Genomic DNA, 14,655 nt, shown 5'->3' on the forward strand with positions numbered 1-14,655 from the left:
TTGTGGGATGGGGGCGTCGTCTAAATAGGGAAATACTTTATTTGAAAACAACTTCTTTCGAACAACTCAAGTCTCATGAATGATGTTTTTTGTGTCTGCCTTTGTAATACAGGACTACTGTGCTTTACAAAACGTGGTTACATCGTGAGTTTTTGTTTGCACTATTTTCCTTAGTGGAGTAATAAAAATAACATTCTTCAATACATTATTTCCCTACTAGTGGGAATAATAAAAACTTAAATGGTCGCAGCACTAATAAATAAATAATAAAAAAATGTAAAAAGGAGAATAATTAATCATACAACACAAGTACATATTCAATTTAATTTCTTTTAATATAATCTTATTTACAATGTATTTTTTTTCATAAATGTTTTAGCACATAAGTAAGTTTCAATACTCTTGCATCCATTACACAGTGAACTCAGAATCTACAAAAATGCAGATTGAAACTATTCTGCCTTAACAGTCTTCAATCTACAGTAAAGCCTGATATCTTCCACATTTCTCAGAAGCTTCTTTTTTTTTCATTATTAATTGATTCACATCTGTGGAGGACTGGTAACGTTAAAGAGCGCTTGTTCATTCATGGCTGCTTTGAGGTTAATGAGTACTCGACAAAGAGCTGGAGAAAAATGGACAGAAACATGAGGGGCTGCCAAAGGGGAACATTTGAAAAGTTGATATTAAAACGTGAGTCAATGGCTTGAGCTTTTTTTTTTTTTTTTTTTTTTTTTGAAGCGGTCACATAATACTTTCCTGAAGCGGAGTCCTCCTTTGCATTTCCTCGGCTCATTTAGAAATTAACCATGTCGCACCCACTGACCTCTCAGTAGAGTGAAATTTTAAAATCAGGGCTTGTAAGGTTGATCCCTTTCATCTCAATAAACATACCATAGCATTCATAGTTTACATACACTCACAAGAATATTTGCATCATTATGCATGTTAAAAAAGTAAAGAAATTCGTCAAAAACCACTTGGTGGATTACTTGAATTGGAAGTGAATTGACCCATCAACTCAATGAGAGGGTATGAAAGGATTAGTGTGAGCTCTTTGCAGAGCATACAGTATAGCAGCTTGGTCAGTAATCACTTAGTAATAAATAATAAAACATTAGAGAAGATCAGAGTGGTTGCAGGAACGTACAAACGGAACAGACAGACACAAAGTAATCAAACCAAGGAGCAGGCTCATTTGATCGTTTTGCAGCGTAGCCAGGTGCCATGCCACACCCACCCACCCACGCTGTCTCACATGCGCACATACGTACGTAGACACATTCGGATACGCGACAGTGGTCAAAAGTGAACGCATGAGTACAAGTCAGTCGATCGGGATGTCACTCTCACTCATTCACACACACGTCACAGTCAGCCTAAGCTTTGTTTTCCATCCAGACATCATTGCACCGTGTCTGTTTGATTGGTGACAAGTTCGCAGTGGCTGTAGACATTCCAAGGAGTTGACATCATAGCTCGTTAAAATCAAAAGATAAAAATGCTTCTTCAAAACATGTGAAAAGATTTGAAAATACGTTTTGTTTTCTTCCATTTGACTTCCTTGCTGTGCTTCCGTCTTTAACTACCAACGGTTCGGGTGGCGTCGGGCCCGGTTGGTGTTCTCGCCGTGCTTGGCCGCCAGCCATACTCTGTGCATTCTCCATGTTCTGTGCATGTTGTGTACGTTTAAAAAAAAGTCAAAGAGTTGAATGCAAGTGCAAGCACAAGTGTGACCGTGGACGTCAGTTTGGTTGTAGGGCCTTTCACTCCACAGCGAAGCCGCAGGTCTCCTCCACAGCGGTCAGCAGTTTCTCATAAAGTTTCTCATAAGACTCGTAGGGGGGGATGTCTATTCTGTTGAAACTAGACACAGAGGGACACAATTAGCAAAGCCAAGCTGGACCACTTTAATTAAAGGGGTATTTTTGGGGTCAATTTGCTGTGTCTTTACCACGTGTGCGCCTTGGGCAGGTTGTCAGTGTTGGCGTCTATCAAATGGATGGTAAATAGTCTTGGTCCTGCAGAACCTGTAGAGCCTTACACACATACATTCTAGTTATCACTGCTCTATTCTACTACACAGAAAAAACATTTTTAAAAGTCTAATTACTTTAATCATCAGGTGTTTCACTTAATTGGTCTGAAAATTCGAATTACTACAAATAACGCATGTGTGTACCAGCGACATGTAGTGACGGATCAATTAAATGCTCATCCACTAGGTGGCAGAAAGCACACTTAATCCGCGTGTCCACCTGTTGCCATTCATGCAACACAATAACTTTGTGTTCGGATAAACAGGCCCAAATTTCACATGGAGTATATTGAGACGAGATTATTATTTCATGATACTTTTTGTGACATTTTTGGATGTGTGCGTGTGTGGCCCACTGAACCAGTGCATGACCCACCCTGCAGTGCTTTGAACCCCTGCAACGGGACCCGGGTGGAGCCTGTGACAAACTGTAGCAGGCGTCCTCTCCTCTCCTCACTGAAGGCCTCCACTGCCTGCCAGAACCACCGCACCACATTGCTCTCACTTGTACAGTGCTTCAAGCGCGTGTTGGTCTTCCAGTCAGCCAGGTCGATTTTCCCCAATCCGCCGATGATCAGCTGAATTACGACAAACACAGGAAGAAAAGGCCATGATAAACATAGCAAATTAAGGAGGCAGCCAGTTCCTTTAAAAAAAAACAAATGTACCTCAAGTTCTTTATGGTCAAAAGCTTTTAGGAGATGTTGAGGGATAAGCTCGCTAAATCCCTTCTGGAGAGCCAGAAACTGGGCTTCAATTCCTCGCATAAACCTCCAGTTCACATAAAGCCTAAAGAGAACAATAAACATATGTTCAACACACACACTTATTTAGTGGTCATTGATTTGATGAAATAATGACATTATTGTTCATAGACTAAATAGTTAGGTGTAGGGTACAGTAGGAAGTATGCGTCAATTCCCTTTTACACTGTCCTTACCTCACATATTCCTTCTTGTTCTCCTCAGTAACAGGAATGTTACGACCGTTAGGTTTGAGTTCATGTTGTAGGAACTTCCCAAAGGCGTTATGCTCCACGCAGAAGGTGTGGTCCAGGACTGAAGTGATGTCGTTCTCTCTGCAAACACAACATCATAATGACAATGAGCATCATCGGCGTAATAATGCAATAGCATTTACTTTTCCTTCCCTTTTACCACTTGACTGTATCCATTATTAATGATTTTGTTGATAGAGTGGTTTGCTGTTGCAGATCCAGATCTTTAATTATACACAGGCAGCTATGGCTAGTTTATGAATTGCATTACAAAAGGCGTGTTGATGTTGTCAGGCCATTTTACTTATTTGGGTTGTGATTTTGTCCTGCAGACAATGGCACATTTGTGGCAAATGTAGCTAAATGAAGTCCAGAATAAAAAGTTCTCTCAAGCTGACTTGTTTGCGGGTGATCTAACTTACAATATCCAGACGAGACTCTTGTGCAACTCTGGGTCGGTGGTCTCCAGGTCACTGAGCTGAATGGGTTTGCCTAGCAGCTGTTTGTAGAAGGGCAGTGTGAAGCTCCCGTTGATGTAGTGACCATGAAAAACTGCCAGCCCCATTACACGGCCCACAAAGTGGAAATATGAAAGGTGGTCCTGAAATATGGGCAGGCAAATATATGTATATAAGAGTTGTAAGGTCGATTGTGGAGTGTTGTATGTGTCTGCGAGCACGCACTGGGTTAATGGAGGAGTCAGGGTTGATCTGTAATGTGTAGATATTGTCTGTGGAGTACTGGAATAGGCCGTAATAAGGGTTCAACATTTCATGGCACAGCAGGTACAGCCACTCCCTACAGAGAACAACCACAATGTTATGGAGGTCAAACTCATTCATACAAAAAAATGACAGAAAAACACTTTTTAACATCAGTCTTTATCATACAGGTGTTTATGGTGAATAGATTTTTCTGATTTGTAATTTTCAGAGTACCACGTCTGTCAACAGTATTACCCAAGCATGTAATAACTGTAACCCTAAGTTCTTTGCGTCCAAAACTGGTATAAATAGAGAATCACCTGGCCACACCACCATAGTCCAGTCCCTCCTCTCCTCTGAATTTAACCATGAGACGCTTCTTCAGGTCCTTTGGCCTCATCTTCATTATCTGCCGATACGACTCCTAAAACAACAGATACGCGCAACCTTAATTATGAACTTCTATAACACACAAACCTCATTGTTAATATCTACAGTTTTTAAATTTCCAATCAAAAGTCATGATAAAGTGACAAACTATATAAGTAAGCCACTGTTGTTTGATTAAAAAATGACTTAGTGGAGAAAAAAAGACACACTACTATATTTGCTTTTGTGAGAAGTCCGTACACTTCTCCTGTCTATCTGCATGCACAATATCTGATGCCACTCATGTGCTGGCCACACTAACGGAGAAAAGAATGAAGTCAGTAAAATGGTGCCCACCTCAAATATCTCTTCACGAGACACCTCAATGCGACAGTGTCCAGCTTGGGGCTGCTGCAGGGAGAGCTCGTGGCGCAGCAGCTTGAGTTTGTGGACCAAATCTCTCTCATAGCGGGCCGCCACGTCCCCATCGCCCCCGACGCCGCCGCCCATTCCTCCAACTCCGCCCTCATCAACCCCCACATCCATCTGGGGGGCTTGTGGGGATTCCTTCACTTGGGATTGCTGGCTGAATGTGGGAAGACACATGTCGAGGTAAAAACTTTGTTAAATTAACACATTTACGAATTCAAAACATTAACAAATATGGATATTATACAGTATACAGTGTGTACTAGATTACACATCCACGCACCAGCTACCATAAGACCACGTTTCCATAAAACCACACATTTAGTAGGTCATGTTCAGATCCAGTCTGAGTTCCGCATTGCAGCAGTGAGATTAGCAACAGATTAGTGTTAAAACTACTTATTTTTCCCCACGTGTTGGGGGTATCTCTAAATGTGGTGCAGACATCCATGGGCTGGATTCATAGACGTCTTTTGAGCCGGCTGCTACCTGATGATGGTGTGTAGACGTGGGTCTGTGAACTGTGTGGTTCTGTTGTTGTGGTCCACGAAGTAAATGCGGCCCGACACTGTGCTTCGGACCTCCCAGCCCACTGGCAACGGACCAAGCTCCTCACAGCTTACACTGGCCAGGTCCCTGCACCAGTACCATGCAAACAAGCATATAAGTCTAAATTGCACAAACCAAACATAATTTGTTGGAGACAAAATGAACAGAAGCAATATTTCATACCTCGGTATCCGAGGGTCATGCCAGGTGCTGACACCTGTCTGTGTGTGAAGGAAGTACACCTGGCCCTGCACTGTTGTTCGCTGCTCTGTATGAAAAGAAACAAACAAGAGAAAATGATGAGTGGACGGCCAATTTGGAGATGAGACCCAGCCATGTCGGACTAACCATATCCTTCAGGCAGATCGGGTGGCTGGTGTCCGTGAGGTCTGTTCTGAGGTGTGTGGCCATGTCCTCGGGAATCCTGACCCCGGATTCGCTGGGACTGAAGACGGTTTTCTTGACTAGGTGAGTCGAGACGGCAGTTCCCACCACCCGCAGCACCAGTGGGGTCCGAATAAGGCAGCGGTTCTTCACTGAAACATCCCTCTAAGACAGGCCTACACACACATATTTTAGGATGTTACATTGCAAAAAAACACCAAAATGGAAATGCGTGTTGTCCTTAAAATGTTACATTTTTTATTAAACGTGACCCATGTAAAATTGCATGAATGACACGACAACAAAAATGTATCCCACTGGACATAATCTGGAATTTCTCATGCATTCCAATACCATGTTGATCAAAGCACACTCAGAGCGTATTTGAGGACCATGTGGGGATCTTGGCAAATTACAACATCATCAACAAATTCCATCCAATGTATCCTGATAAAATACCATCATAGGTATTTTCATCCTGAAGTGTCACTATTCGATGCTAGGAGCATAAACATTTGGCGGCACACTCACCCATCATTTTCAAGTAGACCTCGGCAGTCCACCACAGGGCCTCCACTACCTATGCGGTCTCGTGTCTGCAGGCTCACTTTAAAAAAAAAAAAAAAAGAAAAGAATCATAACGTAAATGTCAAGCCATGAATATTTTTGGGGCGGCTCTACAGACAAAAGAGAATCATCATGTTTGTGTGCAGCCTCACCTACAATCTGTCCCCGCACTGCGTCACTGTCTGAAGGGTTCAGTTTACAAAGATCTAGCCGCTGGTCTGGAGGGAGACGTAAAAAGACACATTGCTTGTTTTTTTGTTTTTGTTTTTAACCAACCCGCCACATTTATGCAGCAGAGGGTTTGCGTACAAGAAGCGCCATGACAAGACAAGAGAGCTTACATCCTGTGTCTTTTAGCCTGCTGATGGCATTTGAAAGAAGTCTAATGCACCCCAAGAAGCCTGCCCCCTGCCGTTTATGGATCTTCTTGTGGTTCCATATACTGATGGTGATCGAGTCTGCCTTTCCAATGTAGCTGGGGGGGAAAAAAAACACAATGCTATTGTTTTGAAAGAGTCATACCCTTAAAAAAAAACAATATGAGCTACTATTAACAACCTAATGTCAGCACAATGTGTTCAAGGAAGTTTGAAGTGTGACACCTACTGAAACACATTTGTAAAGTGCATAACACACACCCACGGGTGATTAGTGACAGAGGATCATGCGCTTTCCAAAGCAGAACTAGGAGGACACAGCAAGCAGAGGCCAGCTCCTCCAAAGAGTTTAAGAGAGTTTGTCGTGAGTGGGCGAAGGACACTTACAGATCGTAGTGCTGATTCCATTTGGGGTCCAGTGTGCTCTTAACTGTGTCTGTCGAATGGCATTGACCTGATCCGTCCACCACAACCTTGGCAAAAGGATCGGGTAGACCTGCGTGCCCACCATTCACAACTGTTAGCACCTAATTCAGTGGTTCTCAAACATAATTAGCAAACCAAGTACCACCATTATGACCAACGTTAAAATATACAGTAGTATGTCCAAGTGTTCGTCAAAAACAAGGCAGAGGTTTTATTCCTATAAAGTGCATATTATACTTGGTTAATCAATGTAACATTATGCAACAGTTACAACATTTACGCTGTGCTTGAATACAGAAAAAACTGCACTTAAACACTTTTAAAAGATTAAATGCCAATGTATTGTACAAAAAAAAGTTCAATACAGCTGAATTGTAATCAACAAATGTACTCTCCAGGACTTCAAAAATGTTTCAACCACGGTAACATTATATACAGTTTGAACACTGAATTTAGCGATTCTTCATGCACAACTAGTCGTACCCGGACCACACTTTTAGAATTGGGGTCTGACATTAAGTCTTTTTGAGTGGTGGTCCTGTGGCACCAATTTGCGGTGTTGGTATTGGCCCGAAATACAAGTATTCATGATATAATACGAATTCAAAGATAATTTCATGTTTACCGTCTTTATACTGTATTATTTAAGCCTCTAAGAAATTATTATTTCTGTGTAGTTGCTTTGCATGTAGTGTTTTTGGGCTGTATAAAGTACTATTGATAAAATACCATAATCAATGTAAATGTAACTGTTGATTCCAACACAGTGCCATACTGGCCCAGGGCCATCAGGCCACCATTGATGTCGGACTATGGGAATCATTGATCTAACCAAAGAGTTACTAAGCGAAAACACAGTCGAAGTACTATAAGACGTACTGCACAAAGAATCTCATTCAATCAAACCCTGATCTACAGACGTCAACGTGGCACAAACTTCATGCGTATGCAAAACAAAAGAGCAACTTACGAAAGAAGTCTTTCTTTGCGAGGTTCTTGGCACATAATACTGTAGGGAAGACAGAACAGAATGAATATGGAACACGCACACAATTACAAGTGATGTAAAATTGTGTAGGTTGCCACAATGCATGCTGCTATTCACAAAAGCTGTCTGCCTGTGTTAAAACATGAAGAAATAAATAACGCACAAGATATACACATGGAGGCCACCCACAGTGAGAGTGGGATAATACATTTATTTTATTTAAATTGTCCACAGTATGTCATGGTATTTTCGTTGTGGATTAGTTGCCCCATAAAGTGAACCCTGTCACGGGGAAGAAAAAATGGTGACGATGGTACAGAGTAATCTCATCACCTATTGATTGACGGGCTGCTATTAATTGATCAGTTCCACCAGCCGCAATGTTATCCTGGCTCTGTGCTCTAATTCAAAATGTAGAATGCTTCAGTTTGGCCCAGACGGCCGTTAAGGAAGTCAGTCCGCCGCAGGTTTAGGATGTGGTGACAGTGGTGGCGCAGACATGTCTGCTGTGTCCTCCTCTACATCCTGTGAATAACCCGGGGAGAATGGCTGCGAGAGATCCTTCCCTCTTCCCTTGACTCACACATTCCACAGAGAGACATCACTACCAGAGAAGCGCAACCACGAGACAGATAGAATCACATTTATCTATCCCGAATCCGCTTACATACTTTCTGTCATTGCTCAACTACCACTCGACCGCCCCGTCCCTCTTTGCTCTTCCGTCCGTCTCTTGCCAGGAAAACGAGTACGACAAAGAATTTTTCAACCGCTCTTTCTTTTCAGACTTTTGTCCAGCTCTTCCGTGGCAGTAAATGTGTGACGGGCCCTTTCTCAGCATTTCAGGAAATTCCTCTTTCTGCCAAGGTCATGGCTGGTAAAGACACACACTCATACACACGCACACGCACGCGCACGCACACACACATACATACACAGCCGCTCAGCTGGTTCTCCACTTCCCCACTGCTGCTTTTCCTTTTTGGCATTCAAGCCTGATCTTTTTTAGAGAACCTGAGAGAACCGGTGGGAGCCAGCAGGGAAAGAATCCTTTTCATCCGGTCTTGGGGGAAACGAGCAGAAACATCACAAGGGTGATGCTGACAAAAGTGAGCATCTGCTGTCTCGAGGAATCCAAAAGCCACGACATGATTTTTCAGCACACGGGCTACAGATATGCAAGAGTTTTGCAGTTGAAATGATTCCTACTTTTTTAAGACACAATGCCATGTGTAGTTTCTTGGTCAAGAATATGTTCTATGCAGGCCCATTAATTGTCACAAGGCAATATGATTAGTATGAAATACGAGTTAAGCAGCAAAATCCACCCGTTTTTAGCCATCTCAGGGGGCGGCCATTTTGTCACCCGTGTCGATTGAAAATAAAAACACACAACCTCAGGGCTCAGGTAACGACCAATCACGGCTCACCTGTTTTCTAAAGCAGAGCCATGATTGGTCGTTATCTGAGCCCTGAGGGTGTGTGATGTCATTTTCAGTCAACAGAAGTGACAAAATGGCCAACCCCAGAGATGGCTAAAAATGTGTGGATTTTGTTGCTTAACTCATATTCCACAAACAATATTCATGAGAATGCTGTTTCAACTGCACAGAACATATTCTTAAAAAATATATGTTTGGGTTGACTTCCGCTTCAATCGATAAAATATTGCTTCGACTTTAGCGTTTGAGTGCCTTGTGTGAGATATTGTCATCACTTCTTGTGAGACAAGAGAAACACAAACCCAAGAGCAACTATTTGATCAAAATCACTTGCATCCAAACACAAGGGGATTTCATGTACACAGTGAACCACATACAAATAAATTGCTTCATTTTTGTGCATGTCCGCTTTTAAACTTGGATACATGTGTATGTTTGTGCACATGCTGCAGGCTCAGGCAGGGACGTGAGAGGATTAGAGGTGCTTAGGTTGCCTACTAAACGCGTTGTCTCCCCTTTCCTCACTCGCAAACTACTTGGTGTGACTGTGATTCTTTCACTCTTGATTATGCACTGTATATCCATATTTTCCCTCATCTTTTCTTTCATTTCTACCCTATCTTGTGAGTGTCCCGTGTTGAATGAGCCAGTCGCCACACAATCCAAATACTTGGCAACCAAACCAGAGCAGCACGTGTTGCCTGAGCAAGCAAACATTCAGCCGACAATGTTTTGCGCAGTAAGCCCACGAACCTCCTTCTTCGCTAGACAAAACAACCCTTTATACCACCTTTGACCAAACCACGCTTTAGTTTTTTGGGGCCTAAATATTCATTGCCATTACACGACATAGGTGGAAAGCACACCCATCGAGGCCTATATACGTTGCTGTTAAGTCTCATTTCTGTTTTCGTTCAGGACCGACAAAACAGTTTTATAACAGAGTATTTCAAACACTCCTTCCCGTATGTTATTATCTGATTTGGCACAAGAAACACAAATTGGAACAACCATCACAGTATGTTGTACAGGCACATCTAAATATAAAAAATGTCCAAGCAACAATGAGACAATGTTGTGAGACAATACTGAATTATGCAGATGCTTCAAACATCGCTTGGCCAGCCCAGTACTACCAAATATTAAGCATCCTTTTCAGGTTTACTCAAAGAGTGACTGATCCTTTGAAGATGCAGACCAACCAACCAAGGTCACTCCTCTTCCCACCATTGATTTGACATTCTTAAAAACACTTAGACAAGCAAGTGAGGGGCGAGTGCAACACAAGGACACGCGCCGCATACAATCATTGACCCGATGTGACAGGACCTATGAGGAGCAATATTTTATGAGTAGATAATGATTGTCGACGTTGCAATGCTACATTTGCCAAAATTCAAACTACCCTTTTACCTTATCACGTGGGAATATGAATACATAGCATTGCTCTTTTTATCAGCTGAATGTATCCACTAGAGACTGTCGGTCAAATACCAAACAATAAAGTCAGCGGGGGCCAGGCCTTTGTATGTGTCTCCCTGCCACAGGCGCACAAACCTTGTGCTAATGTAGGCCAAACATCCCCTCTGCTTGACAGACTCAACAAAAACACGTTGGCCAGCCCAAGAGCATTACTCTGCCATTGGTTCAACACACATTCCTCAGCCAATTAGAATTCCCCTCATACCTGTTGGGGCGGGGCAAAGTCATGGGCAATAACCTTTGTTTGCATTCAAGCAGAACTAATGAGCATCTGGGTAACACACACACACACACACACACACCGAACACACTTTCTCTGCTTTCTATCATTGGGGGGGCTCATCTGGCTGATGATGCTAAACAACTGAACAGATTGTCAGTGACATTCAACCACATTTTTAAATCGACGATATTGTTAGATTTACAATATACTCCTTCCATTCACCTATCAATTCATTTTATTTCCCATCTTTAATTTTATTTGCTCGTATTCATTACTAATTAAAACATCGTTTGGGGTCATTAAAGGGTCATCAATCCCATTCTGGTTGTGAGATTTTGTATATTACGATATTGGAGGCCAAAATCCAAATTCAGGACTGTCAGATCCTTGCTGCCATGACAAGCAGATTTGTTAGACTACTCCCTCTCTAAAACAAATTTGACTCACACTAAAGTGAAAAGCACCAGAAATGATACATAACAGGAATAACTACAAGAATTGTCAAAAATGATGTGATTGTGTTTGATTTCTCAAGGCTTGTGTCACAAAAAAGTGCAACCGGAATTTATCAACATGTGGTACTGACCATCACAAATATGGATTTTCTTCACCAGCCTGCCTCAATAACGGCAACACCCCAGAAACATTATTAGGTGCACCACTCTGACCTGTCTTTGTAGAGTGTACAGTTTTTCATATAGCTCTTGTATTGGAATACAGTGGTGATTAGTATGAGCCAGAAAACCCTTCTCAGGTGGCCTAAAAACTACCAGAAGTAATAAACCTACATTTACAACCTAAAATTGTTTTTTTGTTCCATGAAATTTGTACTCATTTTTGTTCAGTAAAATTCCCAAAGTCTCTTCCTTTTGTGGCATTTGTCTTGACTGCTACAGCTTCCAGCACATTTTTTTTGGTCCAATCAGATTTTAATCTCTGTGAGCTTCCATATGCATCTAATACATCAAGGGCCTCCAGAATCTGGTATATGTGCAACCATCCGCATTTGGCAAAACAGAATGAAGCACTTCCTACCGGCTCAGGTAAATGGTGGAGCTCCATAGCAAGAGACTGGGACAAATCACCTGTAGGAACTTTAAACATATACAATGTCCTTTGTTTGAAGAAAAATATCTTTGAGAGCCACGAAAGATGACAATATCCCATATTTACGCTTTGCTCATGTTGAACTATAATCGTACCATATTCATATAAATAAATAATACACATGCATTTAACTTTTTTGCAAAAACATAAGTCAAGCCATAAAGAAAACAAAACCTTTGCAAGTTCGGGTTTAAAGCATCACTATAATGCTAGCTATCGCGGCATACACAGGAAGTACGCTAACCTCTTTTCCAGGTTTGATCAAGTGCATTTGGTGAATTAGTAGAGCTGGCTGACTTTAAACTATAGCGGGACTTCCTCATGACCCAATCAAATTTAAAATGTTCTCCTGTGATTGGCTGGTCAGAGCAAAATCTACCTTGTGTTACGGTAACCCTTAACAAGTTTTGTTAAGGCCAACTTTAACTAACAAAACAAATCCGTAGCGATTTGCACACATTTTACTATCAGCATCTCCGGTGACTATGATGCATATTATTGAAAGGTTTATGTTTTGGTCAAGCTATTAGATCTATACTAATTCTGAACTGCTCTAGGTGATGTAAATTAAATTGTGTTTTTGTTTATTATTGATGGTTTCTAAAAGTGCAACATGATAGTGGTGGTATTTCAAGATGGTAGACACGTAATCCATACTTAAGACCCAGGTACCAAATGCACAAATTGCCACTGAGTGAATACTTTGAGATTGTTCTGTTTAGCTAAAAAATGTGCCTTGTGACGGTGTAATATGGCTTTATTTATTACAAAATATGCATCTGTATTCAACTATCAATGCCAGCAACGTCTGGTGAGTAGCAGAACAATGAAATATTTTTCTACTAGATTGCAAAAGGTAAATAATTAATCTGCATCCAATTTCTGTTACATCCTTGTTTGGTGGTGTGCCGATTCTTTCTGATGCAGCATATGTGCATTAAGAATTAAGCCAATTCTTCGGTTGCTCAGTTTAGCATCAGGTGACCGACAAGTCAGGCCCTAGGCACAGAGAGACATTTCCATTTGAATAGAGGCCCCTGGGAGCCCTGTGGGGTCACACCGGCTACAGTGAGAAGCCATTGTTCCTGCTGTGTCCCTGTACCAGACAGACTCCTTTATGTGCTACTCAGGAGAGCTTGAACGCCCAAAACAATCTTAAACGGTTCAATTAAGCAGCCAAAAGGCAAAAAGGGGGACGTAACGTTTAAGGATAGCATTACGATGTCAATCAGTTATGATGATTAAAATAGCTGTCAGATGCAATCGGCTGGTAAAATCAACAAACCGATAGACTCGATCGCTCTACAAATAAGTGTTCAATGTTTGCGTTCATATTGCGGTTAAGCATGAACGTTATAATGGGGTGGTGGTTGTTGAGCCCACCGACGGGCGTAGCTAGCGAGCATTAGCGGTCAACGTTAACTACAGCGTTAGAGCGAGCTAACGCTGACTGGCTTGTGTTAATAATTCATCACGTATTAATGGTTTTGCAGCGGCTAGTTTTCCAATGACCCCAGCGGCTAAGAATAGGCTGCTGTCTCGGGTGCAAGTTCCACGGGACAGTGAATTATTTCTTCATAGTGGACTGCTTTCTTGCATTGCGGCTAACAAGCTAGCACTTGTGCCTCTGTCTACTGCACAAAAACCGGATGTTTAGGCAAATAGCAGACCTTCAAAGCGACTTCGTGTTGTCATATTAGGCTTCCTTAACATAAACCATACACCGCAGTGCACCGAATATCGAAACTGAAACACGTAGTGTGTGGTGTCTTCCAGACTCGATTCTTTTTTTTTACCTGTCAGTCGGATTTTGATGCTGGACCCGTTCCTCCGAGTTCCAGGATTCGACATCACTCCGTGAAAAACGATCCCACAAACTTCCCCTTCGGGTCTCCTAAAAGAGACCGTTTCGTGACTCGGTCGGATGGTGAATGTCTTCAGATTACAAACATGCGGTTGGTTTTTCGGTTCTTCATGGATGCGATTGTATTATTTCATGGCAAAGTCCTGCGCTTCTTCGAGATCCGACAACACGGGAGAACATTTTCCGGCAGGCTCAAGCACGTAATGACGTCACAGTCTTAACTGTACAGCCGTGCGTGCTCGCGTCCGGTGGGCGTGCCCGTGGAAGTCCCTGCACAAAGTAGGATTATTTTATTTATTTATTTATTTATTTATTTATTTATTTGTTTAATGGAAGTGCTGTTTAATAGCCGATATATTTTTCATTATTCACTCAAATTAATCCAAATGAAATGCATCATGCAAACAAAACCAGTCCGTCTAAATTAATTTGGATTCTGGATTCCTCTGAAGATTACATTTTCACTAAGAAATCACCAAATGTAATTCAGTTTAAATAGTTTCTCTCTTAACATTATGTATGCTGATCTCTGAATTGGTTCTGCCTGTAATGCACACACAACGCTAACAAACAGAAATATGGTTTACGTTCTTGTAGTGGTAGTGGATTTGTTTTAATTTCTGAATCTTTATTGTGCCAAGACACATTTTACATTGGAAAAATCTCACGGCACATGCACCATCAAACAAAATGTCACAAAAAGTATGCA

General features: G+C 41.8%; 1 protein-coding gene across 2 annotated transcripts; it reads right to left on the bottom strand.

Annotated features, from left to right (window-relative positions):
• Window positions 1-316: 316 nt before the first annotated feature.
• On the bottom strand, window positions 317-14,138 carry smurf1 (SMAD specific E3 ubiquitin protein ligase 1). Of its 2 annotated transcripts, none has more exons than XM_086056288.1 (18): window positions 13,879-14,138; window positions 7,811-7,849; window positions 6,802-6,910; window positions 6,379-6,512; window positions 6,190-6,255; window positions 6,002-6,077; window positions 5,435-5,646; window positions 5,270-5,354; window positions 5,027-5,173; window positions 4,466-4,694; window positions 4,060-4,163; window positions 3,719-3,833; window positions 3,458-3,636; window positions 2,979-3,116; window positions 2,707-2,827; window positions 2,415-2,616; window positions 1,955-2,030; window positions 317-1,866 (listed from the first exon to the last, which is right to left on the bottom strand). In XM_086056288.1, exons 1-18 carry the CDS (start codon window positions 13,931-13,933, stop codon window positions 1,767-1,769), a joined length of 2,187 nt encoding a protein of 728 aa, XP_085912414.1. In that variant the 5' UTR covers window positions 13,934-14,138; the 3' UTR covers window positions 317-1,766. The 2 variants fall into 2 exon arrangements, with proteins under 2 accessions (XP_085912414.1, XP_085912412.1); XM_086056286.1 differs by having other exon boundaries at window positions 1,955-2,039.
• Window positions 14,139-14,655: the final 517 nt, after the last annotated feature.

Source organism: Filicampus tigris, chromosome 16 (assembly GCF_054856515.1).
Source record: "Filicampus tigris isolate MCC_2025a chromosome 16, RoL_Ftig_1.0, whole genome shotgun sequence".
Lineage (NCBI taxonomy): Eukaryota > Metazoa > Chordata > Actinopteri > Syngnathiformes > Syngnathidae > Filicampus > Filicampus tigris.

Bases quoted from the DNA above. Each gene is read 5' to 3' on its own strand.
- smurf1 (XM_086056286.1), bottom strand. From the start codon at position 13,933: ATGTCGAATCCTGGAACTCGGAGGAACGGGTCCAGCATCAAAATCCGA. The intron at 4,695-5,026 runs GTAGCAGCCGGC...TCCCACATTCAG, and splicing joins CGTCTACACACCATCATCAG to CCAGCAATCCCAAGTGAAGG. The intron at 3,117-3,457 runs GTAAGTTAGATC...TTGTGTTTGCAG, and splicing joins AAGAGTCTCGTCTGGATATT to AGAGAACGACATCACTTCAG.